General features: G+C 37.4%; 3 protein-coding genes and 1 pseudogene across 4 annotated transcripts; 1 reads left to right on the top strand and 3 right to left on the bottom strand.

The window, feature by feature from the left end:
- The first annotated feature begins 414 nt into the window (after nt 1–414).
- Nucleotides 415–2,692, top strand: LOC149033037 (uncharacterized; annotated as a pseudogene). The gene is made up of 7 exons (XR_016176080.1): nt 415–475; nt 872–950; nt 1,091–1,664; nt 1,792–1,915; nt 1,992–2,021; nt 2,101–2,198; nt 2,290–2,692. The product of XR_016176080.1 is annotated as an uncharacterized LOC149033037 (transcript).
- A 2,757-nt stretch (nt 2,693–5,449) lies between these two features.
- On the bottom strand, nt 5,450–13,120 carry LOC107073701 (uncharacterized). Its single transcript, XM_089170919.1, has 5 exons — nt 13,097–13,120; nt 9,408–10,480; nt 8,291–9,268; nt 7,727–8,189; nt 5,450–7,591 (listed from the first exon to the last, which is right to left on the bottom strand). Exons 1-5 carry the CDS (start codon nt 13,118–13,120, stop codon nt 5,450–5,452), a joined length of 4,680 nt encoding a protein of 1,559 aa, XP_089027045.1.
- A 7,156-nt stretch (nt 13,121–20,276) lies between these two features.
- Nucleotides 20,277–21,593, bottom strand: LOC149033036 (uncharacterized). The gene is made up of 2 exons (XM_089170920.1): nt 21,389–21,593; nt 20,277–21,328 (listed from the first exon to the last, which is right to left on the bottom strand). Exon 2 carries the CDS (start codon nt 21,108–21,110, stop codon nt 20,544–20,546), a length of 567 nt encoding a protein of 188 aa, XP_089027046.1. The 5' UTR covers nt 21,111–21,328; nt 21,389–21,593; the 3' UTR covers nt 20,277–20,543.
- On the bottom strand, nt 21,255–23,728 carry LOC149033035 (uncharacterized). Its single transcript, XM_089170918.1, has 2 exons — nt 22,643–23,728; nt 21,255–22,496 (listed from the first exon to the last, which is right to left on the bottom strand). Exons 1-2 carry the CDS (start codon nt 23,726–23,728, stop codon nt 21,255–21,257), a joined length of 2,328 nt encoding a protein of 775 aa, XP_089027044.1.
- Between the last annotated feature and the right edge of the window lie 3,979 nt (nt 23,729–27,707).

Here is a 27,707-nt window from a genome sequence, read left to right as displayed (position 1 = left end):
ATTTTTCGTGTAGCCTATTCTATTTTAATATAAATTTTTAATTATCATTAAATATAGTTCATTTTTTTCTGTATTTGATGCAATTAATTATTTCATAATTATTTCAATGTTTGAATCATTCGCGCACAAAATCGAGTTCCGGTCCCCCAGCAACATACATGGCGCATCCCTCATACAGGATCCCTTGCGTTTAGTACATACTATCGCCCACTAGAGGTTCCGGTGCTAACTGAAATGATTTATACGAAAAGTGGTTTGTTTCGCGATCTTTGATGGCAGATCTGAATGAATAATTATTTTTCAATGGTGACGAGATTATAATAGATTAAATAAGTGCATTGTTAGGACATTGTTATTATTAGTAGTAATATTTAATTTTTTTTTTTTTTTAAAATACAAAAGAATAATACACAAATGAGTAATTTAACTATTTCCTATCAATCTCTCATGGATATATCAGTGCAGAATGTATTCGGTAAGAGATTATACAATTTTTATTGAACAATTGATATATTAACACTAGAACTACCGACTGGTCAAAATGACCGGTTGTATCATTTGTTAACAAGATTTTGTCTTGAAATTTTATTTAACATTTGGTTTGGTAAAAATAATAATATAACAATTGTTGGTAGTTCTAGTGTTAATCTTTTAATGTGTTCATAGGTTTAATTTATTTTTCTAATAAAGAATAAATACATTATATTTTATTTCTTATTAAAGGATTCATCAATTTATGTAAAATTTTCTATATGCATGCATCTTTTTGATTTAACGTTAAAGACATATTTGTGTATTAATGTTCAGTTGACAATTTTTAAAGTTTTAAATAGAAATAAAATATAAAGAATTATTGAGACTTTTTTTAGAGTCGGGAATATCTCGTGCAAAGCAACCGTGGAGAACTTAAAATATATATTCAGCAAAGCTGGCCCAGTACTTTCCTTTAAGTAAATCTTCTCATTAATTTTTCTTAGAAAACAAATTGTTATTGTTTTCTCTCATTGATGATGCATTATCTAACAATAAAGAATTTTTCATGTATATGAATTAAATGTCTCTAATAATTAAAATCTTAAATTATTTGTAGATTGGTATTTGATCGTGAGATAGGGAAGCCTAAAGGTTATGGTTTCTGCGAATACAAGGATCAAGAGACAGCACTTAGTGCGATAGAAAATTTTAATGGTTACAAAATTGGTGAAAGAACGCTATACTTAAGCATTGCGTGTACAGAAAAGAGTCGTATAGAAATGCGGAGTCTTTGACAGGGACAGAAAACTGAGAATCTGTATGGAGAGGCAGCTCAAGCTGACAAAGCTCCTGAAGCAATTAGTAAAGCAGTAACTTCTGTTCCACCTAAAAAATGTTTGAAATAATGCAACACATGAAGATATGTGTGCAAAATAATCTTAATCAAGTACGACAGATGTTACTTCAGAATCCAAAACTTGCCTATGCTTTATTACAAACACAGTTAGTAATGCGAATAGTGGATTCTCATACTGCTGTTAGTATGCTACGTAAAGCTAATCCAAACCTAAGCGTTTTGACATCTTCAGAAAAGCCAGTGATACATGAGATTCCACTTCGTATCGAAGAACCATCGGCAGAAGCAAGACCTACACTAGTAGTTGCCAATCCTTCTGTACCTATTTTTGCAGGTATTATTACTATTAATTAAGATATTTAGTATAACTAGGAATAAAAAAATTTAGGACAATTAATTTATATCTTTAGACTAAGATGTAAAAATTTGAATATTGGATACACAGATCGATCCTCATTTAGCAAGATTAGATCAATCTTCGAGAGGACCACCGCAAACCCAAACCACTCTGGTTACCGTACCACCAATTAGAATTACTACTGCTGACCCTAGGGTATCTCCTACTACTTTTACTCTACCAGATAAGTTAGTATATTATCAAAACTCAATTATCATTTGTATTAATTAAACAATATATTCAAATATATATTATTTTTTGCAGCAACCTTCCTGTAGTAGAAGGAGTTGAAAGGTATTGTTAATGCTTTCAAATAATTATTACCTAATAATTCTCATTTATTATATTAATTTAATCTTTAATGACTTTTTAGCTTTTACCGTGATCTAAGAGTTAATGAATTTTGTAGAGATCTAAGAGATTCAAGAAATCCTCGTATGTCTATTGATCCAATAATCGCTAAACCTACTCGTAAATTTTTATATATAAATATTGCAAATCAATATATGCAAAAGATTCTAGAGACAAATATCTCTCTTATATAAATGTGATGATTTTACAGCTCCTGTAACCGTAAAACCTTCTACCATAACAAGCACGTCCCATCATATAGCAGCAGATTTTACAGTTCCACCACCACCTGTGGTTGTTACGAATACGAATAACGGTGTACCTCCTACCACCGCTCTTACAACATCTACAATCACTCCTACTTCTAGACTTATGAGGGGAATGTCGCCAGCAGCTAATATACCAAACAGTGCGTTGGATAAAGACAAGGTATGTAAAAAGACAACTCTCTCAATAATACACAACAAAAAATATTTCTATATGTATCAAAATATCAATTTATTTCTAATTATAGTCAGAATTAATATCTATGGTATTACTTTTATCAAACGAACAAATGGCCATGCTTCTACCAGAACAAAGGCAAAGTATTCTACTTCTTAAAGAACAAATTGCCAAAAGCCTGCGATAACAATATATTATATTAGTATTATCCTTTATAAAAGTATACTAGTCTACAGTATACTAGTAATTTTCTTTAAAAAATTAATATAAAATACTCAAGAAAAAAGAAGATTTGTTACGATTACTTCACAATAATGAAAAAAGAAAAAGAAAGAAGAAAAATGAAAAATATAATTTCTCCTGTCGAGATAAGATGTGTAGATATTGGCGGCTTCTGAGACACACACACAAAGTACCGCTTAGATTGTAGACTACTACACTAATACTATAGCTAAAGGAATACATATCTATGTGAAATTTTAAATCGCTTTTTTTTACCAGTAGCTCAAATATATACGCTAAGTGTAAAGCTATAATGAAAATTTTCGTGGACTACCATAATTAGGCAAGATATATAAAGAATCGGGGGATCATTCGGGAACCATCTGACCATCCTGTTGTAAGATATGTATATCAAATAGCGAGTAGTATAAAAAGTGCTCACAATCAGAGTTAGTAGTTTACTATTCATAATTTTTGAGAATGTGCTTATAGTATTATTAACACTGAAACTATACAGACAAAGTCAGTCAAATTTACTGATTCAAGAAAGCTAGTTTCTATTATTTGTATATAATTTTTTTTAAATATAAATATTTTTTATTTTAGGTATATTTTTGACAACATTTTGTTTAAACAGAATTGATGTTGAATGGATATTTAAAAAAAAAACTAAGTTTTGATTGATTATTTTTTATTTTTTTTATTTCAATTAAATTTATATGTGCCAATTAAAAATATTACTTGAAATGAAATGAGTCTCTATTATTAAAATATTATTTAACAATACACCTATTTGTATTATTAATTATGTATTTTTTTACCAATTTTTTTAAATTGACATTAAATAAAAGTTAAAAAATATGTAATTAGACATTTCAATTTTCTTTTAAATTTCCTTTCAATTATTTAAAGTGGTAAATTCATTTCCTGCGTGATGGTCATTTTTCTTCGTTATGAATTTTTCTCATTGCATGAAAGCATTTTGAAATAGTCTTTGAAGTAACACTTAACGCTTTTCAAAACTCCTAAATAGTTTGAATTGAATTTTCATTTAGTTACTTTTACAATTTAAAATTTGTAAAATTTTTTCTGCTATCTGAGACCCTAGTTTGTCTTTTACATCAAAAAAACCCTTTTGAAGATGTTCAAAGAGAATATTAAGAAATCTAACCTGTTAAGATAGAATCCCTTTCAACAATATATGTAAGGATGAGAGAAAAATGAGAGATAAAGAGTGTGTGTGCATGTGTATGCAGGAACATTTCTGGAAGTATCTATTGGAGTCGAGTAAATGCCTTTATTAGATGCGTGCAGCAATTGAATGTGAATATGAATACGTATGAAATGGCGTCGCGACTTAAAGAGAACGAGCGCGTTTCATTGTGTTTGAAATACTACATCATCAGATAATATTGCTTTGTGCATTATGAATGCTCCTGAGTCTGCGAATATTTCCGGTCAGGAAGTATCAAAATATTCAGTCTTTATCTTATCCGAAATGGTCTGGAGATTTCGATAAAAAACATAGAAAGTAGCGATTACCAATAATAGGTATATAAAAGCGACGAACTCTTACACTTATAAATATGATTTTGTTACAAAAGTGTTACATGTATATATGTTACCGCTAAAGCTCAAAAATCGTTTATGTACAAATTACTAATCTAATCTGTGGATTAATGAATATGCTCTTTTAAAGTGCGAAATCAAGAGTCTTCTGCATTTTACTATCTTACATCTTGCTAATAATTAAAAAAAAAAATAATTTTTAGATCGCACTAATTAGTAAGCATAATAATATCGAACGTTTTGCAAAGTCATTTCTTTAATTGTAACAATATTTTAAATAATTTGATTTTTTTTTAATATAGTTTGTTGCGTACAGGTGCCTTGATCAGTACTATAGTATTTATTCTGTTGTAAGAAGGGGTTGGAGGAATGTGGGTTGTGAATCGATTGTTGTAATTTAACGTTTTATTGAATTGGGGGCGCTTTTGCGCCCCTGGTTATGTGCGTTGTTTATTATTGATGCAAATATAACGCTAATGCGTGTATACTGCTACTGGAACGACTGGAGCTGATAAGTGCGAGTATAATGCTGGTGCGTATATACCGCGTCTGGAGCTGATGAGTGCGAGTATAACGCTGATGCGTATATACCGCGTCTGGAGCTGATGAGTGCGAGTATAACGCTGATGCGTATATACCGCGTCTGGAGCTGATGAGTGCGAGTATAATGCTGATGCGTGTATACCGCTGCTGCCACCGCTGCTAGTGCAACCGCCGCTAGTGCCACCGCCGCTAGCTGCGGTATCTTCCGCTGCCTCTGCGTCTCCTCGGTCTTCTTCTTCTTCTTCTCCTTCTTCCAGGAAATGTAGTGGGAATCGTGAGTTGTACCGAAGTGCCCGCGGCTCGGATTCTTGCGCCCCTTTATACTCAGAATGGGTTTCGGACCTCCCTTCCCCAACTTGATTGACCATTAGGAATAGAGTTCCCCCACTCCGCTGTGTTCTCCAATGAAGGGCTTGTGTTTTAGTGAGACTTAGAGAAGCACAAGACTAGGTAAAGCACCTACTATGCATCGCTTTGTTGAAACGAGGCTATTCACAGAACACTTCCACAGCACACTGTAACTCATGCCTTTCGTTGCGTGCTACGCAACATACCGCCCCCCGTTGAACGGATCCCGTTCAACACTTGTACACTCAGGTTTTATCGGCTTCGGTTTCATTGAGTAATGGAGACAGTCTTGTAATGCCACGCTTGAGATGGCCATTGGCAGTTTTCACTGTAACAACGCGCGTTATGCCGTCAGAACCCGCATGCAATTCTGTTACTCGCCCTAATGGCCACTTAAGAGGAGGGGTATTATCCTCTCTTAAAATAACGAGTGTTCCTATACGTATGTTATCCGTTGTACCCTTGTGCCACTTCTTTAGCACTGTTTGTTCGTTCAAATATTCCTTGTTCCATCGATTCCAAAAATGTTGTCGCATTTGCTGCACATGTTGCCATTGTGATAATTGACCACATGGTACATCTCTGTAATCGTGATCTGGCAAGCCTATTAGCGAGTCACCTATTAGGAAGTGCCCAGGTGTGAGAGCACGCAGGTCGTTTGGATCATTGGATAAGGGCGTAAGAGGACGAGAGTTGAGGATGGCCTCTATCTCCAAAAAGTAAGTTAAAAGTGCTTCATAAGTGAGTAGTGTTTCACCAATTATCCGAACTAAATGATGTTTAAAGGACTTTACCGCAGCTTCCCAGAGACCTCCGAAATGAGGTGATCGAGGAGGAATGAAGTACCACTTGATGCCATCGTTCGCCGATTGTCGAGCGGCGAACGTCAATATTTTATTTGCCGCGCCCACGAAAGTTGTTGCATTATCTGAATATATGTCTGAGCATTTCCCCCTGCGAGCCATGAATCTTCTTAAGCAGGCTAAGAATGACTCGGTTGTCAAGTCGCTTACTAATTCTAAATGTACTGCCTTTGTGGTGAAGCAAACGAATACCGCCACGTATATCTTGATACGTCCGCGATTGCGATGTTGTTTTTCCTTTATGAATATGGGTCCGCAAAAATCAACTCCGGTATACAGAAATGGCCGATTTAACTGTAAGCGATTTGTTGGTAATTCACTCATTTTATATCTAGGAATAATCGGCTTCCATCGTCGACAAATGGTGCATTTGTTTATTACACGTTTCACTTCGGCGCGTCCGTTAATAGGCCAAAAATTTTCGCGAACGGCGTTAAGCGTTGCTTGTGCACCGCCATGATAGATCCTTTCATGTTTTTCACGAATTATGATTGCGGTAATGAAATGTGCCTTCGGTAATAACGCTGCGTGTTTTTGTTCATATGGTAAATCACTTCTATTTAGTCTCCCGCCAACTCTTAAGATCCCCCTTTCGTCAATGAATGGATTAAGATTTGTTATTGACGAGCGAATATCCTTTCCTGACACGATTTGCTCGATGAGTTCGAAAAAGGTTTCTCTCTGAACGGCCTTGATTATAGTTATTTCTGAATTTTTCAATTCGCCTGCTGTTAACTCCCCACTAGTCCTGTTTACAATGGTCTTTCTAACATTATGTATAAGCCTGAAGCAATAGGCTACTACGCGCTTTAGCCTCTGAAATGAAGAGTAACGCCTAAATAGATCGAATGAGTTGACTGAATTCGTGATAGCCACGGTCTTTTTCACCTCGGGCGTTTCTATACTGTCCATTACCTGATGTGGCCAAAGTGATTCGTGTTGGAGAAGCCATAAAGGTCCCGCCCGCCAGAGGTTGCTCTTAATAAATTCGGTTATCGTTATGCCGCGAGATATTAAGTCTGCCGGGTTATGAACCGATGCCACGTGCTGCCACTGCTCAGGAGCAGTGCTCTCTAAAATTTCTGTCAACCGATGTGCTACAAATGTTTTCAAGATATGTGGTGGTGTTTTGAGCCAGTGTAGTACTATTGTCGAGTCAGACCAGAACACTGCGCGATGAAACCTGACTCTTCGTAGTGCATGTTTGGTGGCCCGATATAAACGTGCTAATAAAACTGCGCCACACAATTCTAAGCGCGGAAGCGATTGCGTCTTGAGTGGAGCTACCCTAGATTTTGCACATGCTAACTGAACGCTCGATCTGCTATCCGTCGTTTTTATATATATACATGCCCCGTATGCCCTTTCGCTTGCGTCACAAAAACCATGAATTTCCAGTTCTACACCGCAGTTTAAGACCCTGCGTGGAAAACTAACTTCTTCTATTCTATGCAATTCATGTCGGAATGATTGCCACGCTCTGCCTATGTCTTCTGGCACGGCTTCGTCCCATGAGGATTGTAGCTGCCACAATTTTTGCATTAGTATTTTTGCGTTGATTATAACCGGTCCTAATAACCCTAATGGATCGAAGATTCGTGCAATTTCTTATAATATATTTCTTTTAGTGACCTTAGATAGATTATCGTTGTGTTTTACCGCATAATTTATAGTATCATGCATGGCATTCCAGTGTATTCCTAATGTTTTGATTGTGGTCGATATGTCTAAACTGATGAGTTTGTTATCATTTTTATCAGCAAGGCCTCTTAATACTTCAGCGTTATTGGAGGCCCATTGTCTCAGTTGCATGCCTGCCTTGCCTGTTAGTGTGATAAGCTCGTCGCGGATTTGCTTTGCGTCGTCTAACGTATGCGCTCCCGTTAATAAATCGTCTACATAAAAATCCTCCTTAAGAATGATGGACGCTCTTGGGTAGTGCTCTGATTCGTCGCTGGCTAACTGATATAACGTGCACGTTGCTAGGAATGGTGCGGCTGCTGTTCCATACGTTACTGTTTTGAGGCGATATGTTTTTATCGGTTCGCTCGGGGTTTGACGCCAAAGAATGTTTTGGAAATACGATCTCGAGGGTCCATAATTATCTGGCGGTACATTTTTGCTATATCAGCCGTAAACGCGATGGCGTGTGATCGAAATCTCAATAAAATGGAGAATAGATCCTCCTGAATGTTGGGACCTATCATTAATGTATCGTTTAACGATAAACCGCTGCTTGATTTCGCAGATGCATCGAAAACTACTCTAAGTTTGGTGGTAAGACTTGATTGTTTTGTTACGGCGTGGTGTGGTAAATAATAGCCGCCTGTGTGACATGGCGAATCGACCCTCTCCATGTGACCTAATCTTTCATACTCCGTAACGAATTCTACATATTCTTTACGCGTGTCCGGTTTTCGCGATAATGATCGTTCCAGCGCGTGGAATCTCCTTAACGCGGTGATGTACGAACTTCCTAATTGGTTCGCATTGTCCTTGAATAGTAACCTCACTACGTATCTACCTGATTGTTCCCGACGTATATTATTTTTATAGCGATTTTCGCAAGCTTCTTCTTCGTGAGACCTAAATTTTCCCTTTAGTGTTTGCTCAATGAGCCAAAATTTTTCTAATTGTTCGTCTAATTTAGTGCTAACAGTGTGACATTTGACAGTTTGTGGATTGCGCGTATTTACATTTGTTATCACGATCCATCCTAGTCGCGTATTTTGCAAGGCTACTGATTCATTTACTTGGAGAATGTGACTGGCGCGCCATAAAGTACAAAAGTTCGGCATACCAATAATTGCGTCTATCATTGCTGGTTGACCGAAACCGGGATCAGCTAATTGGATATTAGAAGGTATGTCTAACACACCTGATGGTATAGGTTGCGCTGGTAGGATATTAGATAATCTTGGTAACAATAAAAATTTAAGTTCTATTGCGTACTTTTCTACACGTGATTGCATTACTGTAACAACGGCCTTGTCAACATTGGTGTTGAGTTCATTTATTCCGACTATTGGCACGCTTACACTTTGCTGAGCGACACGCAATTTATTTGCAGAATCTGATGTTAGAAAGTTGGCCTCAGCACCTGAATCTAGTAGCACACGGCACTTATGGGGGTTGCCATCGCGATCTAATAACGACACTACTGCGGTTAGTAGCAATGTTGGTAAAGATGTATAATTGATTCTAACACGTGAGCATAATGCAGTTAGGCTTGATTTGTCTTTGTGCAATAGTGTGTTGTGTTTTTCACCACACTTCCCTACAATGTCTGGCGAAACACTTATCGATAGAATGGTTGGACCGCAAACAGTTTTTGCATAACCCCGCTGATTCGGCTATTCTGGTTCGCTCGTCGGGTTTAGCCTGTATGAATTGTTCACAAATAAAAGTATCATGGGTACCCGAACATAAGAAACATACCGTGGGGGTTCGCGATGAGTAAATTTGCACTGCGTTCCGATATGCATTTCCTTGTGGTCTTTGCGGAATTGGATAGCGCGCGTATGATTGCGATGTACTTCGCGGATTCTCGTACCGAGGAGTCGACTTATATGAAGTAGTTACGCGGCTCCTTCCCGTATCTCTGGAGTTCCTTGAAGAATGCAATTTAGTGAGAATTTCTCCGGTCTCAAACAAAAAATCAGCAAGCTGTTCTACGGTTGGTAACTCTCGTTTGGGACGATGTTTTTCCCAGTCATACCTTGTCTGATCGTCCATTCGCGAAACTACCGTATATATAGGAAATGCGTCGCGGAAATCCATTTTAGTTGATTTTAAAGCTTTGTAGTTCGTGATAAGGGTAGTAGCAGCCTCGGTTAAAGATTCTGGCGATTGCTTATTTATCCGTGGGCATTCTTGAATTGCCTTTACGTATTTGTCAATTAGTGCGATCGGGTTGTTATAACATGAATCTAATAATTCCCAAGCTACATGATAATTTTCTGCGGTGATTGCTAAATCACGTACTCGTTTCTCTGCACTGCCCGATAGACAGGACATTAAATATGAAAATTTTTCTGTATCGGATAATTCTGAGTCCCTACCAACAATTGATTGAAACTTCTCGGAGAAACTTGGCCAGTCCTCGTATCGTCCATCGAAACGCGATAACGTCATTGGTGGTAAATATCTAGATTTGTCGTTCTTCGGAGGGTTATGCGTCTCGCTTGATGGACCCGCGGAAACGATTGCTATTGGGCTATTAATCGGCGGATTGGAGTTGGGTGTCGTGGCCTGTTCGAAAGTGTGCACTATCCTTCGCGCTCTTATTATCGCATTATGAATTGACTGCCGAATATCTTCACCTTCGGTTACGTATGACTCCCAAGTTTCCTCAGACGCGAAATCTATCAACGCGGCTTGCACATTCTCAAATTCTATTAAAGCTAACTCGATCTGTTATATTCGTGATTTTATTATGTCTATTCCTTCACTATCAGGCTCGTTCAAGTCAGTTATGAATTTTTTTGAATACCGTGAATTCAGTTTTTAATGGAGCACGTTTCCGCTTAGCTGCGATTCAGTACATTCCTTTAGAGGTCGAGACATTTTTACGATAGAAAGGCACGAATGGGGAGAGATAAGAGAGGAATTTGTGACTTCAACAAATTGATGACTCGTTATAAGTATTGTGAGACTCACGTGATTATTGATGTTCTGTAGTGGTACAGTCTAACCTTGGGATGGTTGGCTTGATGCGTTGATCCCCTGCGTCGACCGACTGCACGTATTTAGAGCTGCTTGAAGTTATTCACACTCCGGTTGTCTCGATCATTCGTTGGCACGTGATTGAAGTCTTCCTTGCCTCTTGTCTCGTCCGCTTGAAAGTAACTGCTTGCAATAGGTGCCGGCAGAGTTCATCCGGCTCGAAGGACCAAAAATGTTGCGTACAGGTGCCTTGATCAATACTATAGTATTTATTCTGTTGTAAGAAGGGGTTGGAGGAATGTTGGTTGTGAATCGATTGTTGTAATTTAACGTTTTATTGAATTGAGGTCGCTTTTGCGCCCCTGGTTATGTGAGTTGTTTATTATTGATGCAAATATAACGCTAATGCGTGTATACTGCTACTGGAACGACTGGAGCTGATAAGTGCGAGTATAATGCTGGTGCGTATATACCGCGTCTGAAGCTGATGAATGCGAGTATAACGCTAATGCGTGTATACCGCGTCTGGAGCTGATGAGTGCGAGTATAACGCTGATGCGTATATACCGCGACTGGAGCTGATGAGTGCGAGTATAACGCTAATGCGTGTATACCGCGTCTGGAGCTGATGAGTGCGAGTATAACGCTGATGCGTATATACCGCGACTGGAGCTGATGAGTGCGAGTATAACGCTGATGCGTATATACCGCGTCTGTGCGGTATATAGAAAATAGCGTGTTGTGTGAAACCGTGTTCTATGAGACTTTTGTTTTCTGGCCTAAGAGATAAAAAGAAATACTTTCCGCAATACTGTATCTTTAAGACAGCAAGCCTCTTCGCAGCTGTAGAAGTACATTGTTGGGCAAAGTTTTTTTTGAAAGGAAACTGTGTTATAGGATACTGTGTTACAGGAGGGCTACCGGTATATCAAATAGTAAATTATATATGTAAGACCAAAATAGGAGTGTTTCAAAAAGAATGTTCAAGAATAGCACGATTAGTTGTTCTGAAAAGAATTTATTACTACATTAACTTTATTTTCTTATACATAATATTTACAAAAAGGAACAATTTAATATTACCTGAAAAGAAAAACGACAATTATGTCTATTCCTCACTTTTTACACACATTTTTTTAGTCTATTAAATCAATCTTATTTAAATATTCAATATGATCTATATACGTAACGTCTTTTCTTTTCTTTGTCTCTCTTATTTATATATCCATTCTGATCTATACACGTAACGTCTTTTCTACTCTTTCTTACTTGTAAAAGCGCGAGTAATTCCAACTTTATATATATATAAAGTATAAAATATTATATATTAATATATATAAAAGATATATATAATTATAATAATAATAATTTTTCCGTCTGATTTTCACGCTCTGGAATGTCGACATTAATTTATTTTAAACGGAATATACACGCAATATGATTCAATTTTAATTTCTTATTTTAGCTACCTCTTCTTTACCCCCTTTATCGTCTGTTGTCATTTTTTTCATTATCTTTTTTCTTAATTTTCCTTTTCTTTGAAGTTTACACTCGATGTTATGATCGTTTTGTTGTTTTCGGTTATGCCAGTGGTTCTTAACCTTTTCGAAGTCACTGAACATTTCTGATTGGAAGGAAAATATGCTGAACACCAAAATCATTGAGACGATTTTAAGATAATAAAACTAGGAAACAATGTGCGTTAACATTTAACTGTTATTAATATTGGAAGTTATATAGATTATACAATATACAGAAAATATAATACAACATATTTTTAACATATAATTATAAGTATTATAAAAGTAAGAGAGATAATAATAATAAAAATAGGAAATAAAAAAAGAAAACATTAATTTAAGAACTTAAGATTAGTAAAAACTTTATTTTAGCTCTTTTCTAAAATTGTATTTTCGTTAATTTTAGTGTTATATCTCAGCTCGTTGATTTTTGCAAATTTTAACGATATATTTACTTAATTAGGTACACTATACACTGGGTACTTTCATAAAATTTCGCGGAACATGGGTTAGAACCACTGCGGTTAAGCACATACACGCGCACACGCACACACACTTTTTCAGATATTTGTACTCACGCTATGACAAGGTGACCAAAAAAAGAAAAACATTTTTTGTAGCTTTACTCTTCTGTTTTATATACGCACATTTACGTAAGACACGAAAATATGATTCATCCTGTTTATTCTTGAATTTATTTTATCATTACAATTATTTAAGTTTTTATTTTTTGATCAAGACTTTCATATCTTGATCATAAATTTGCTACTCTATTTTGTCATACTTTTATACGCGGTCAAATATTTCTACAACAGTTCAAATTCCGATACCGAATTAAACTTACAAGATGACATTCCGGATGTCTCATCACGGATTTTCCCCCAAAAACTTTCCCTACAAAGAATCGAACACTAATCGTCGAAGTGAGAAGCAAGAACACGGTATATTTACGCTACAACGCCACTTGATAAAAGTTTATGTTTAAAAAAACATAAGATAAAGATAAGAAGAAGCTAAATTTTAAAAGTTCTTTTTCTCAAAATTCATTAGGCATTTTGTAGAGATACTTTACCACGAGTAAAAAGGGAACAAATATCTATCATCCTGCAAAATTTGAACAAAATCCGAGAGGGCAAGACCTTGCGCTGTCCTTGTCAGTGGTGAAACCTAATAAAAAGTATCAGGTAAGAGAGTAATCATATTTTTTTAATATATCTCGAAAAGTAAGGGATATAATATATCTTAGTACTTCACTTTTTTGTAGAAAATAAAATTGTCTATAAAACATAATTTATAAAAAATCGCTTTATCTCGCTTACTTTTTTGAGATATTTTCAAAAATCTATCATGCTGTCATAGATGCGCGCGAGACTCTCGAGCTATAGAGAATATATAAGAAAAAGTGTTTTATCGGGTTATACTGTTTTCATTGGGACGAAGCCAACAATAGATTGTCTATCTCTCTTGCACGCATGTAAGCTAATAGTTTGCGCATGCGTGCTATGGCGACCTATGTCACAATTAGTAAGAGCAAGATAGCTTCATTTTCTGTTTCTTTCTACAAAGGCGTAGGACTAAGGGAATAATTACATGTCTTTAAATTGGGATATTTCCTGCATCTATAAATATAAAACCAACACCAAAATTTAAAAAAAAAACTAAAAATTAATATGAAAAAGAATTTTTTTTTAAATAACCCGTTTTAAGTGAAATTTCGAGCAAAAACCGTTTTCACCCTTTGATTTTTAATAAAAGGGATGAAAAAAAAATTTTTTCCCTACGATTATTCTTTGTAATTTTTTAAAGATAAAAAAAAATTTAAAAGTCCAATTTTTATATTTTTTATTGAATCTTCATTTTTTTAGTACTTTGACCCGTCGTAGGGGTGAAATGGTGCGTTTTAGGGGAAAAAATGGTCTAAAAGAGATAGGCCTAAAATTTTATGCTCTACAACTTTTATTTAAAACTTTTTTTGATATTTGCAACATATAATCCCAAAATTGGGGTAGTTTTTAATTTTTTTTTCACCCTTTTCCCGGTGGTTGAGAACTTTTCTACTTTGCCCACAGTTTTGTACGCATTTTTTTGTATATTTCCATATTTTTTCAGCTGTATAGGCCAAAAACCCGATTTCACGGCTATTTTGACTGGACTATTCATAAAGATTTCTTGGAAAGCTTTAGTCTTTTAAAACGATTTCTAAAAAATATTTTTACAAGGTGGAAAAGTCCGCGTTTAGAAACTTGCTAAGGATTTCTAAAAAGGTTTTTGAAAGATTTTTTAAAATCTTATCACCATATTTTGCAAAAGATTTCTAGAAATATTTTTGAAATTTTTACTTTTCAGATCACTCCATTCTAAAGAAGTTTTCACTTCAATAAACGGAAACGCAGCTATGTAGCGGCTGCTATACTAAATAACGAGAGAGAAAGAGACAAACATATAGGATTAAGCCTGCGAGAGAGAGACGGAATATGGCTATAAAGTTTTTCTTATTCTCGGTCTCCTCTTTATGCTATGCTTCGTAGTTATCGCTCCTGGTTGTATATGTGTGCGTTTGTGTGTGACTGCATACTACAAAGCGTGGACACGAATTCTTTCGATACTCGAAATGTTTGTAGGTACGAACGATAGAAAGGTAAAAAAATAAACAGAGATAAGCTCGTAGGTATTCGACAAAAGTATAAGGTCTAAACCAACCGACGGTCGAAATAAAGAAAGAAGGTGCGTGGTCTGTTTTTATTTTACCAAACGTGCCATTTTTTTTTCTATTTAAAAATGTTTCTATTTTATTAAAAAATTAATACTTTTAAATTATTTATTTTTTTCGCAAATATTATAATTAACAATTATGAAATATATAGAATATAATAATTGTATTTTCTGCAATATTTTACAAAAAAAAAATGTTTATCAGATACATCAGAGAAAAAGAATTAGAGAACACTGTAAAATACATTAGGAGCAGCTGACAAATAATTCCATTTAAAAGCAAGTAAATTACTGTCACATTTTAAGTCGCATATAAGAAAATTATATTATTAATTGTCATATTTGCGTATTTAGGAAATTTATACTAATTTTTCAATAAAATAAAAACATTTTTAAGATGTTGAACGCTCAGCGTGAATCAGTGGAGCTTACTACGGGGCTGAAATTTGAAATTCGTAGTGTACACAGTTCGATAAGCTGAGAGAGCGATACGATTCAATCAGATCTTTATTTAGACGAGAATATTTAGAAAGATAAGTTTGTGGTTAAAGAATAAAGACAAGACACGTTATAAATAATAAAAGGTCTCGAAGGGTGATAGGCTTTTAAGATGGAAAAGCATTTCTCCAAAAAATCTCTATCATTAAATCTCTCATTACATCTGTACCAGATCTTTTGTTCAGTCCAGCAGTATTTTCCATGTTTTTCGTAACATCTTTATTTCGTCATTCCTAACATGTTTGTTAGACAGCGCAAAAATATAGATGAAAACGAGAAATTGAAAACCATCCTAACAAATAACATTTTATATCTGAGTTTCACAAAAAGGATATTCTATATTTACTTAGTTTACGACGCATTATATTTTCCTCGATAAACATCCTACGATTTTGGTATCTATAATGTGTCTAATACGACTATCGTATTTAGCATTCCACTTTTATTGCTTGAATTGTGAAAAGTGTACTTTTTATCAGCTATTTCACCCAGAGACCATACCGGTGACCTTTATTATTTATAGTAATAATATTATAATAAATAAATCCTACAATTAACTTACTCTTAAAACTGTCCATTCGTCTCATTCACTCGAAACTTAGATTTTTGAAGGTTTCACTTGTAACACGTGTGATCTGCACACATGATTTTTTTTTAATTTTATTTAAAGTGATAGATAATTTTCATTCCCACACGGTCAATCAGCTGGAAAGTACTACTTTCCCGCACGCTACTATAGTAACAACCATAGTTACTACATAGTTACCACCATTACGGGAATATGCGACTTTACGGTTGATAGACAAGGCTCAAAAATTGAACTTTGAAAGCAGGAGTTACAAAAAATATCCTAATTTTTTATTTAATAATAATATATGATAACTATCTTAATGATCTTCTCTTTTTTTTCTATTTTTTATTAATTATTACAAAAGACCTTTATTTTTTTAGGGTTTTTTTTGTTCCTTTAATTTTACACGTAATAACGTAAGGAAATTTTGAATTAAATTCTTTTTGTTGAATATTTCATCTGAATACTGTTCACATTCCAATTATTTACAAAACACGGATTTTGAGTTTTTTCATGTTTTCTTTTGTCTTTTAATAATTTAACGAAAAACATGAAAATATGTAAAACGGTTTTCAACACAATTGTTCCGGAGTTTAACAGCTGATACATAAATATCATATTATTAAAAACTAGAAAATAAAAATCATTGTAAATCTCGATCGAGATTTATTATAACGCAATTATTCCATCTTTAAAATTGTTCCAAAAAATTATTAAGCAAATAAAACATATTATCTTCTATATATTATGCATTTTAGATTTAACAATTAAACTAGTGTAATCGACTTGAGATTACAAAAATAATAATAAAAGAACAGGAAATAAAAAAAAAGCAACATAAAATCAGATAAAACCGACAACATTTTTCTGTAGAATTCTCGTAAATATAATAACATTTTAAACTTTACAGTATGTTTTAGCCTCTAGGTAGAGAATATGTATCGTCATAATAATTTTTATTTAATTATATTCACTAAGAGCAATATTTGAACGTCGGTTGTTGTATTCAGGTTAAATGAAGATAAATTTTTCTATTTTTTTTTCTTCGTGCTTTAGAAAATGTCTGCCTGTGCGTGTAAAAATTAGAAAATTTTATGAAAAATAGAACAAAATTGGATGAGAAGAAATTTAAAGAATAAAAAAGTTCGATCTTGTATCATGTCATATCTAATTCCCGTTATTATCGTAAGTGATCAAGTATTTAAAAAGAAATAAAAAAATCTTTGAACGAAACTTAAATGAACTAATACCTAAATGCGATTTAACCAAAGTTAATAATTATATACAGATTCGAAAGTCTGACAAATTACTTAGATTGAATCTGAATTGAATCTGATATCTTCCTCTTTAAAATGCTTTCTTCGGAATAAATGCAAATCGATAATTAAAAAGAATAAAAAAAGATGACATGACGCATACCTCTAAAATAATAAGTAAGATCGTAATTAGTATGTTGATCGCTTACAGTAGTGCTCCTTAGTTATCCTCTGACGAATTTCTTCTCTTTTGATTGAACATTTGGCTATGACGATATCGATAACGTGACTTCATAGATATCTCTATAAATCTATACTCTCTACTAAATAAATATTCGTCGAAAATTAATTTTTTTAAAACAAAAAAAAGAAAATAATTGCTTATCTCGACAACCAAATGTTCTTCCTCGAGGGAAAATTACAGAAATCTTTGCGCTTGAGATATCTATTATTAGAAAATGTAGATAAACCAAACACAAATATAGAATAACAGAACGAAAATAAAGAAATGTAATAAGTACTTAAAAGTAAGTACGATAAAACCGCATGATTCGCGAGCTATCATCGTATTTGTTATTATGTAGTTAGCAATGCTATAAATCATTGTATACAAATATACCCTTTATTCGAGAGGTTGCTGCATAATATACATATAGTTTTTTTCTTTATATTTTTTATTACCTTAAGCCTTGGAAAATTAAATGAAATTGTGGTACGTTGTATTTTTTAAAATAACAAATACAGAATTTGTTGAGACACAACGAGTCTCATTTCTAGATTTATTTCTTCCTTCATTTTAGAATTTTTTTAAAGGACAATAAATAAAAAATATTAAAACGATTGTTTTTATTCTACGAATATATTCAGAATATTATTACAATGTATTACAAAGATTTAGAACAATTTTTTCAGAATTGTAAAAGAATAATAAGATGTGAGTTTTAAATTATTCATATTTAAGTGAATAATAATTAGACTTCATTAAACAGCTTAAAATTATATTAAATGAACGTATCAATCTGATTCTAAAGAAGGGTTTCACGTCAAAAAAGCCACAGCAGCGCGTGGCCGGGCCACCCCTAGTATATATATATATACTTTATCTTTTCGTTCGTTTTTTGATGGAAGTATTGTACTTAATCTTTTTTTTATATTCTTTATAATTGTTTATCTACATTGGTGGAAAAAAGATGTCCTCTTTTTTTTATGGATTCCTTTGTACTCCTTACATAGAAAGGATGCAATTTTAATTCTAAATGTTAAACAGTTAAATTAATTCCTGGGTCTTACAGAATAAGACCAAAATATAAAAAAAGAGAAGATCATTAAGATAGTTATCATATATTATTATAAAATAAAAAATAAAGATATTTTTTATAATCGAAGATGTTACCTCATCAGAAACGTACGTAGTTCTTTGCATTTATTAAAAATTGTGTTTTTTCTTTTCTCTTTTTTTTTTAGAGTCGTAGATTTTAGATTTCCACTATTTATAATTTGTACTCGGTTTGTATCGCCGAGAAAAAAACGGTATGACTTTGGTAAAAAATATTGCTGTTCTTTTGTGTTTTCCTTCATGTTTTTTGTTTTCTTTTCTCTTTTTTCTTGGCTTCTCTTTTTATTCCTTCATTCATTCCGTACAAATTAAGAAGTAAATGAGTATATATATAGCCTCTAACCTCTAACCACCTCCGAAGGATGCTGAAGGCTAATAAGAATAATATGTTTTCTATCCCTTTCCAAAAGGGCGTAGGTTACTTTTCGCATAAATACGTGTAGAAAAGTTATTCTACACGTATAACTTTTCTATTTTAATTCTACCGCGATTATAAGCGATTCTCTGATTAGAATTTATATTACTTTTAAATAATGAATTATAATAATTTATTAAAAATGTCGAATAATACCTCCACCAGTATGAATAAAGATGATTCATCTAAAAAATCAAATAATGACACTAATATGACATCTAGGCGTAGAAGGAAAACTATTTTAATTTCAAGTAGTGAAGAGGAGAAATTTATTTCAGTAGAAAAGTGAGTATAAAAGTAATAATAATAATTTAATTATAAAATCATTGTAAAAAGTAAATTGTAGAAAAAATAAGATTTGTATGAATAAATAGTATTATTTGCTTTGTATGCATTAAAAAATTATGATTGTCTTTTGTGTTCTATTAATTGTCCCTTATATTATATTACGTCTTTAACACTAAAACCACCAACCGGTCAAAATGGCCAGTTGTACCATTTGTTTACAAGATTTGTCTTCAAATTTTATTTAATATTTTATAGTTATGTTATGACTTTTTCTAAATTCCTGTATTTAATAATATTCTAAATTATTTTAATTTTTTACTTCCTCTTTTCTGATATACTTATACGTGATATACTATGACCTAATGACCCGGTCTTTTCGACCGGTCGTCATTTTTAATATTTCTAATTTAAAAATTACTTAGAACCTACGTCAATCCGCCACTAAAATTGCAACAAAATATATTTTCTTTAATTTAGATGTGATAACAAATACATAATAATAACTAGAAGGTTCGAAAAGAAAGACGGTTATACCGAGATAAATACATAAAGTAATCAGAATAAATGGAAGGTTTTGAAAAGAGAGACGGTTATACCGTGATAGCAGAATAGAGAGGGCAAATATAACGAATTTTTGTCCTATATATTATATAAGGGTACAGCGAGCAGGCGTGCATAATGAGTTTACAATTGTTTATCTAGTTTTGTAACTGTTGAGGAATTGAGTGGTCAAAAATGAGTAGAACGCCGAGCAATTGCAGTGAGTGGTCAGATTTATTAAAAATGCGTACGAGTACACCACGTGTCGGTTGAGATTTAAACTGAGTAGCCGTTGAGCGGACTACGTTCCGAACTTTCACTGACGAATGTTACACTGAGTGGACTTGAGACGGCGTGATTATATTAATCACTTATGAATCGAACGATGTAGATTAAATTAATCCCACCGAACCTATGACTTTGTGAGAAGACGTAGACAAAGCCGAGAAAACACGTGTGAATAGAACGAGTCGAAGAGAACCAAGATGAGAAGAAACGTGTGGTATCTGCGATGACAAAGAGATGACTGCCTGAGAAGCCAGCGTCACGGCGCTTCTTTACCGCCGAGATGAGTTATGGCGAGTCTGCATTTAGCGACAACTGTAGCGAGTTCTGATTGGGCAAATTAATTCCCAAACATTTCCGCCCGCCATCAGCAACGAAGTTGATGATGAGTTATGCTGCCTTCTGAGCGGCCACTGGGAGGACTGCGAGCTTGGTGATCGGCCTGGTGAGTGTTGTGGTAGCCGTCTTCAGCGATACCACCCTGGTGAGTCCATCCTCCCCTGGCAGCAATTTGAGCACCCTAGCAATGGGCCATTTTCCTGGAGGCAAACGCTCATCAGTAAGGAGAACGAGAGAACCTACCTTAATCTGGTTGTGAGCGTGATGCCATTTTGAGATGGCTTGTAGTTGTTGCAGATACTGAGTTGACCACATGTGCCAGAAATGCTGAACTCGTTGCTGAATGAATTGCCATCTGGAGAGCCGGCTTGCTGAGATATCCAAGAGTGAGCCTTTAGGGACAGCATTGAGTGCCGTTCCGATGAGAAAGTGCCCTGGAGTGAGCACTGAGATGTCTTCTGGATCTTCACTGAGCGGTTCGAGTGGTCTGGAGTTGAGAATGGCTTCAACTTGAGCTAGGAGTGTGGAAGTCTCCTCATACGTGAGCAGTGTGTCTCCGACTGATCTTCTGAGATGAAACTTCAGAGACTTGACTACTGCTTCCCATTCCCCACCCATGTGGGGGGCTGCAGGAGGGTTAAAATGCCACTGTGTATTGTCTTGAGCTAGCAGAGAAGAGATCTCCCGATGTCCTGAAGAGCTTTCTGAGAAACATTGCTTGAGCTTAACTTCAGCGCCCAAGAAGTTGGTGCCACAATCAGTTTAAATGTCTGACGGGACACCCCGCCTTGAGGTGAAGCGTCTGTACGTTGCAATGAAACCCTCTGCTGAGTAATCTGAAACGACATCGAGATGAGCTGCCGAAGTTGATAGACAGACAAATACACAGATCCAACCCTTATGAGTCTTGGAGCCACGTCCCTTCCAAGTCTTGAGCGTGAGCGGTCCAGCGTAGTCAATGCCTGTGTGAGAAAACGGGCGTGATGGAGTGACTCGCGCCAGAGGTTGTTGGCCCATCAGTTGCTGAGCACGGATCCCCCTGTAACGAGCACACACCACACACCTGAGAACATATGACTTCACTGGAGCTCTTCCTCCGATGATCCAGTAGAGTTGTCTGATTAGTGCCTGAGTCGACTGAGTGCCTCCATGCATCGTTTTCTTGTGAGCATGGGCGATGATGAGTTCTGAGAGCCTGGAGTTACGAGGGAGAATAGCTGGATGTTTTGCCTCGTACATGAGTTCGGACTTTGAGAGGCGACCGCCCACCCTGAGCACAACGCCGGCATCAATGAATGCGGTGAGTCTAGAGAGTGGATGCGAACTTGGCAGCTGAGATCGTCTTGAGAGTACTGAGATTTCTTCTGAGTAGTACGCCGATTGAATGGCCTTGACCCAAAAGAGTCGTGAGTCTTCCATGCTTTTAGCTGAGATACAGGCTGCTGGTGTCGAGTCAAGCTCTCCTGAGAGCCTCTTGAGAAATCTATTGCAGAGAGCTGTAACTCGAAGCAACCTGTTGAGCGATGAGTATCGATGAATGAGGTCCCAATGATAACTCGGAGAAGATCGTACCGCGTGATGTGCAACACGAGCACGAGCTTCTTCTGCACATGAGTCATCAGGAGTTGTATCGATCTGAGCCGGCCATGATGCCACTGATTGAGTGAGCCATGGTGGTCCCGTCCACCATAGAGAGTGCTTTTCCAGCTGATCTGTGGTTATCCCACGTGATGCACAGTCAGCTGGGTTTGATATGCCAGGCACAAACCTCCAATGAGCGTTCCTTGAGAGTTCCTGAATTTTGATCACGCGGTTGCGTATGTAATCTTTCCATCTTGATGGATGAGCTTTGATCCATGTAAGAGTTACCTGAGAGTCCGTCCACAAGGTTGTCTTATTTATGATCATGTTTAGAGTAGCGCAAACATGATTCATGAGCGTGGAGAGTAGCAGCGCTGCTGAGAGTTCTAACCTCGGGATGGTTAGCCGCTTGAGCGGTGAGACCTTCGTTTTTGAGCAAATAAGAGAGACCTTGGCGCCAGTGGACGACGAGTTAACAATGAGATACACAACGGCTGCCATTGCGAATTGCGATGCATCAGAGAAGCCATGTAGTTCAACAGCTGAATTAGAGAGAGTGTTGAACCAACGTTGGATAGAGAGCCTGGCCAGGCTAATAAGATCTTGTCTGATGCAGAGCCATTGTGAGTGAGCTGTTCCGAGAGTGGTTCGTCCCAGTCGAGATTATGCAACCAGAGAGCCTGAAGAAAGATCTTAGCCTTAATTATGACTGGAGATGCGAAGCCTAATGGATCAAAAATTTGTGCTACTTCTGAGAGGACAAGACGTTTCGAGTATCGTTTGGAGGGAGAAGCCGAGATTGTTGAGAAGTCAAACCTGTCCTGTTGAGGTGACCATCGAATACCAAGGATTTTGGTATCGCAGTCGTTGAATGAGATGCCTGAGGTCTCGCCAAGCTCAGACGAGACCTCTCTCAACAGTTCCTGAGAAGTAGAGTGCCACTTAGCCAGCGGGAATCCGCCCGCATGGCAGAGCCGTATGAGTTGTTGAGCAGTCTCCACGAGCTGTTCCACTGTGTCGGATCCTCCGAAGATGTCGTCAACATAACGCCCATGAGTGATCGGCTTGACAGCAAGAGGATACTGAGAGCCTTCGTCTTCAGCAAGCTGAAGGAGCGTTCGTACAGCCAGGAACGGTGCTGATTTGGTTCCATACGTGACTGTAGTGAGCTGAAAATGAGATTCCTCCTGCTGTTCATTCACCCACACGATGCGTTGCAGATCCTGGTCATCTGGATGTATCTTGATTTGCCGGTACATCTTAGTGATGTCAGTCGCAAAGAGATACTTGAGTTGACGTATCCAAATGAGCAAGTCAAAGATGTTGAGCATCAGATTAGGACCAGCGTGCATGATATCATTGAGCGAGTGACCAGTGGAGCTGGCACTTGAACCGTTGAAAACAACCCTGAGCTTCGTGGTGGAGCTGTCTGGCTTAAGTACCCCATGATGAGGCAAATAGTAATGTGGCCTTCTACCAACTGAGATGTCATCGAGCTTGAGCATGTGCTGAGATTTTTCATACTCTCGCATGAACTGAGTGTACAATCGGTCGTACTGAGTGTCTCTGCCAAGTCGCCTGAGAATTCGTTGGAGCGATCGATGAGCTGTCTGATAAGAATCTCCCAGGACTGTTGGGGGCGATTTGAGAGGCATCCTGACGATGTAACGCCCTGTTCAGTCCCTTGAGTGAGTGGTCTTGAAGTGGAGCTCACACTCTTGCTCCTCAGGAGTAAGCCATGAGTTGTCCGATGATGGAGGTTCTTCTTGGACCCAGAACCGTGTCAACAACTCTCGCAAGGACGAGTTTGATACCTGAGAGCTGCCGAGATGAGTTGTCCTTGCAAGCGTGACCGGTGCCTGAATATGACCAACCACCTAATGACTGATAATTGAGCAATGGGAGTTCCTGCTGAGTATCTAATGATATTAGGCCTAATGAGTTGGCCGTAGAAGTCTGCTCCGATTATGACATCTACTGCCCTTGGAACGAGAAATTCTGGATCAGCTAGAGGTAAACCCTTCAGGTGTGGCCATTCGGGTTCCTGTTGAGTCTTTATGGCCGGCAGGATGGTGGTAACTGTCTTTAACACGTGAGCTGAAATTGTCACCGTGAGTAGTCTATACCTTGATTGAAGGTTGAGCGTGACAATTCCTCTTGTTTGAGACGTCCGTGTTCCACCGACACCATAAACGTCCAGCCTTGAGTGCCTTCGTTGTAACTTGAGCTGCTGGGTGAGCTTTTCTGAGATGAATGAGATTTCTGATCCAGGGTCGATGAGCAGACGAACTTGAGTTGTTGAAGCGGCTGAGACGACTATTGCTGTTGCTGTGGCCAGCAATGTGAGATGACTGAGATGGGCTGAGTTGGACGTTAGATGATCACAACTCTCAAAGAGCTGCTCTGAGCTTTATGCTTGAGAGGACTTGGATGAAGGAGCGGGTGTGCTAGACACCTCCTGAGTGGTCTGATGGTCATCTCCTGACGGTTCGAAAACGATTGAGAGGTCTGCTCCATGCAACAGGGTATGATGGTAGTTGTTGCATGATTTGCAGTGCATTCGGCTATTGCACCTCCTTAAATTATGCCTGCCTAGGCAATTGCAACACAGACTTCTGTCTCTGATCAACCGTACCCGTTGGTTGACCGAATAGCTTCGCATCCTTGGGCAGACTACGATGTAGTGGTCTTGCCCACAACAGTCACACGGATAAGCAGCTCGTGACTGAGCAGGACGAGAAGTCTGATAAGTAACAGGCCTTGATGAGCTGACTGGGGGCTGCTGAGAGGCCTGATGTGAGCTTGTCCGAGTAGTCTTAGCCCCTTTCGGCACATTGAGTTGAGCAGGCGTGGATGAGGATTCTATGGTCTCCAATGTGCGGGCACGAGCGACCAGAAATTCGGTGAGCTGGCTGAGTGTCGGAAATTCATCTGTAGATGCAAGAGATGTCTCCCACCTCTCGCGAGTGTCCTGATCGAGCAGTCCAGTGAGCAGAGTGACCATGAGGCAATCATTATTGCTCTCCACTGTGAGTGTTCTGAGTGCCTGAGTGGTCTCATTAATGATGTTGACCATCTTAGTCAGCGATGTGGCTTGGCGCCTTTGCATCGGTTTAAAATTGAGCAGTCTTTCCAGGTGTGATTTTATAATGAGGCGTTTGTTCTCAAACCTTGATGTGAGCAAGGTCCAAGCCGAGTCGAATGATGAATTATCAGGCGTGATGTTGGCAACAATTTCATAGGCCTCACCCTGCATCGCTGATTTTAGATACTGGAACTTTTCCAGATCACTGAGATCCGAGCGGTCTGCTATCACTGAGCTGAACATGGCCTTGAAATCAGGCCATTTCCGGCAACGAGCACTATCGTCGGGTGAAGGAGTGGGCTGAGTGTTCTTAATGAGTCGTTCCTTAAGTCGACCAAGCAGTCGTTTTGTCTTGATCATCAATTTTGTCTCACTGATGTTAACCGTTTCCGTGAGGTATGGATGGCTCATCTGGTTGGGAGGCCAATTACATACTAGTTGAGCGTGCTCTTGACGGAATGATCCATGCAGCTCTTCTAGCTGCTCGAGCAACATGGTCACCTCTGTCAGGGTGATCGAATCGGATGCGTCACTAACCTGACTAAATATATCCTCTATCGACACGAGGATCTCCCTTTGTGCCTGCACCCGTAACGTGAATTCTGTCGTGAGTGCCGCAGGCGATTGGCTTCTTGACCGGGTGCCTTGGCCATGAGTGGACGTCGAGGGTACCGTCAGGCTGGTCGGTTGAGCTGTCTGAGAGATCGGTTGATCATCACCACTGCTTGTGGTCTTGGCCTTTTTCTCTTCATCCCGCACAAGCACCATTGTGATAATTAAATGAGAAGTCTGTATTGATAGTCACTGTTTAGTTGAGATTGTACTGAGAGTCACTGATAATAAGTAGTGTTAATGAGAGAACAATGTCGCAATAGGTAACGGCACTATTTAGTAAACACCGCGAACGAGATGACAATACCCCGCTACTCAGGAGTGAGAGTGGGGGAAGTATTCGCGGGCCACGCGAAGCGAGTGAGACGACACGTACTCGCAAGAGAGATGGCTTTATCCCACCCTACTCGTGAGTGAGAGAGGGGGGGGCTCACGCGTCACACTAACGCGAGCGTGGCACTATTTCTCGTGACGTAAGAGCGGGCGTGAGACGGCACTACGTCACGCGTAGCCACACAACTTGAGATGGAACTATTTCGCGCGAAACAAAGCGACTGAGATGGCACTACTTTTCCGAGTAAAGAGAAGGCGTGACACGGCACTACGTCACGCGTAAGAGCACTACTTGAGCTGGCACTACTTTCCCGAACAAAGGAAATGAGATGACGAAATATACCGCACACAATGAACTTTACCGAATTTTTACAAATCTGCGCTGCAAATGCTCGATCCGGCTCGAAGGACCAAATGTTGAGGAATTGAGTGGTCAAAAATGAGTAGAACGCCGAGCAATTGCAGTGAGTGGTCAGATTTATTAAAAATGCGTACGAGTACACCGCGTGTCGGTTGAGATTTAAACTGAGTAGCCGTTGAGCGGACTACGTTCCGAACTTTCACTACGAATGTTACACTGAGTGGACTTGAGACGGCGTGATTATATTAATCACTTATGAATCGAACGATCTAGATTATATTATTCCCACCGTACCTATGACTTTGTGAGAAGACGTAGACAAAGCCGAGAAAACACGTGTGAATGGAACGAGTCGAAGAGAACCAAGATGAGAAGAAACGTGTGGTATCTGCGATGACAAAGAGATGACTGCCTGAGAAGCCGGCGTCACGGCGCTTCTTCACCGCCGAGATGAGTTATGGCGAGTCTGCATTTAGCGACAACTGTGAGCGAGTTTTGATTGGGCAAATTAATTCCCAAACAGTAACAATATCCTAAAAATGCCGAGACGTACGTAAATTCGGGGTAAACATGACGGATCAGATGGCAAAAAAGTATAATGTGAAGTCACTGTCTCGAAGGTGGCTTCTTCAAGTATTTTTTAGCATTTTCGATTTAGCAGCAATAAATGCCTTGGTTTTATACAAAGAAACAACTGCTGAAAATATATCGAGAAAAAGTATTTTTTTTTTAATTAACAGAAGAACTTAGCGCAGAGTATAAAGATCCATCTGAACTGGAAAACTTGAATGACATCTTGAAGAGTCCCGAGAGTTCTAATATACGAAAAACTTGCCAAATAGGTTTTTGTAATGAAAATAAAACTATGAATATATGTGCTGTCTGTAAGAAACATGTTTGTGGTAAATGTACATTGAAAAAAATGTCTTTACTACCTTTTATGTACAGAGATGTATACATTACGTAAATGCAATATTACAATAAAATATATTTCATTTTCTTTAAAACTTTTCTTTGAACTTTTATATTTTGTGAACTAAATTACACCGGTCCAAATGACCGGTTGTTGGTAGAAATAGATATATAACAACAATTAATAGTTCTAGTGTTAATTAATATAGTGATTAGTAAAATATCTTTTATAGTTATAATCTATTTTCATGTTAAAAGGAAATCTATAGGCCTACATTCTACGCCCACTAATGTCAAGGGAAAAGGAAACAGCCTTAAGAAACACCTTTTA

This window comes from Polistes dominula, unplaced genomic scaffold (assembly GCF_049000335.1).
Source record: "Polistes dominula isolate Pdom_NZ unplaced genomic scaffold, Pdom_raw_medaka contig_123, whole genome shotgun sequence".
In the NCBI taxonomy this organism is placed as follows: domain Eukaryota; kingdom Metazoa; phylum Arthropoda; class Insecta; order Hymenoptera; family Vespidae; genus Polistes; species Polistes dominula.
This window is presented reverse-complemented; position numbering and strand designations above follow the sequence as displayed.

What these genes read in the sequence shown, in the direction of transcription:
- LOC107073701 (XM_089170919.1), bottom strand. Translation starts at nt 13,120, where the DNA reads ATGAGACATCCGGAATGTCATCTT. An exon ending in AAATCAAGCAGCGGTTTATC is followed by an intron (nt 8,190 to 8,290) that starts GTTAAACGATAC and finishes CGGCTGATATAG; the next exon opens with CAAAAATGTACCGCCAGATA. An exon ending in ATGATACTATAAATTATGCG is followed by an intron (nt 7,592 to 7,726) that starts GTAAAACACAAC and finishes AAATTGTGGCAG; the next exon opens with CTACAATCCTCATGGGACGA.
- LOC149033035 (XM_089170918.1), bottom strand. Translation starts at nt 23,728, where the DNA reads ATGCCTCTCAAATCGCCCCCAACAGTCCTGGGAGATTCTTATCAGACA. An exon ending in GGCCAGGCTCTCTATCCAAC is followed by an intron (nt 22,497 to 22,642) that starts GTTGGTTCAACA and finishes TCAAAAACGAAG; the next exon opens with GTCTCACCGCTCAAGCGGCT.
- LOC149033036 (XM_089170920.1), bottom strand. Translation starts at nt 21,110, where the DNA reads ATGGGTGGGGAATGGGAAGCAGTAGTCAAGTCTCTGAAGTTTCATCTC.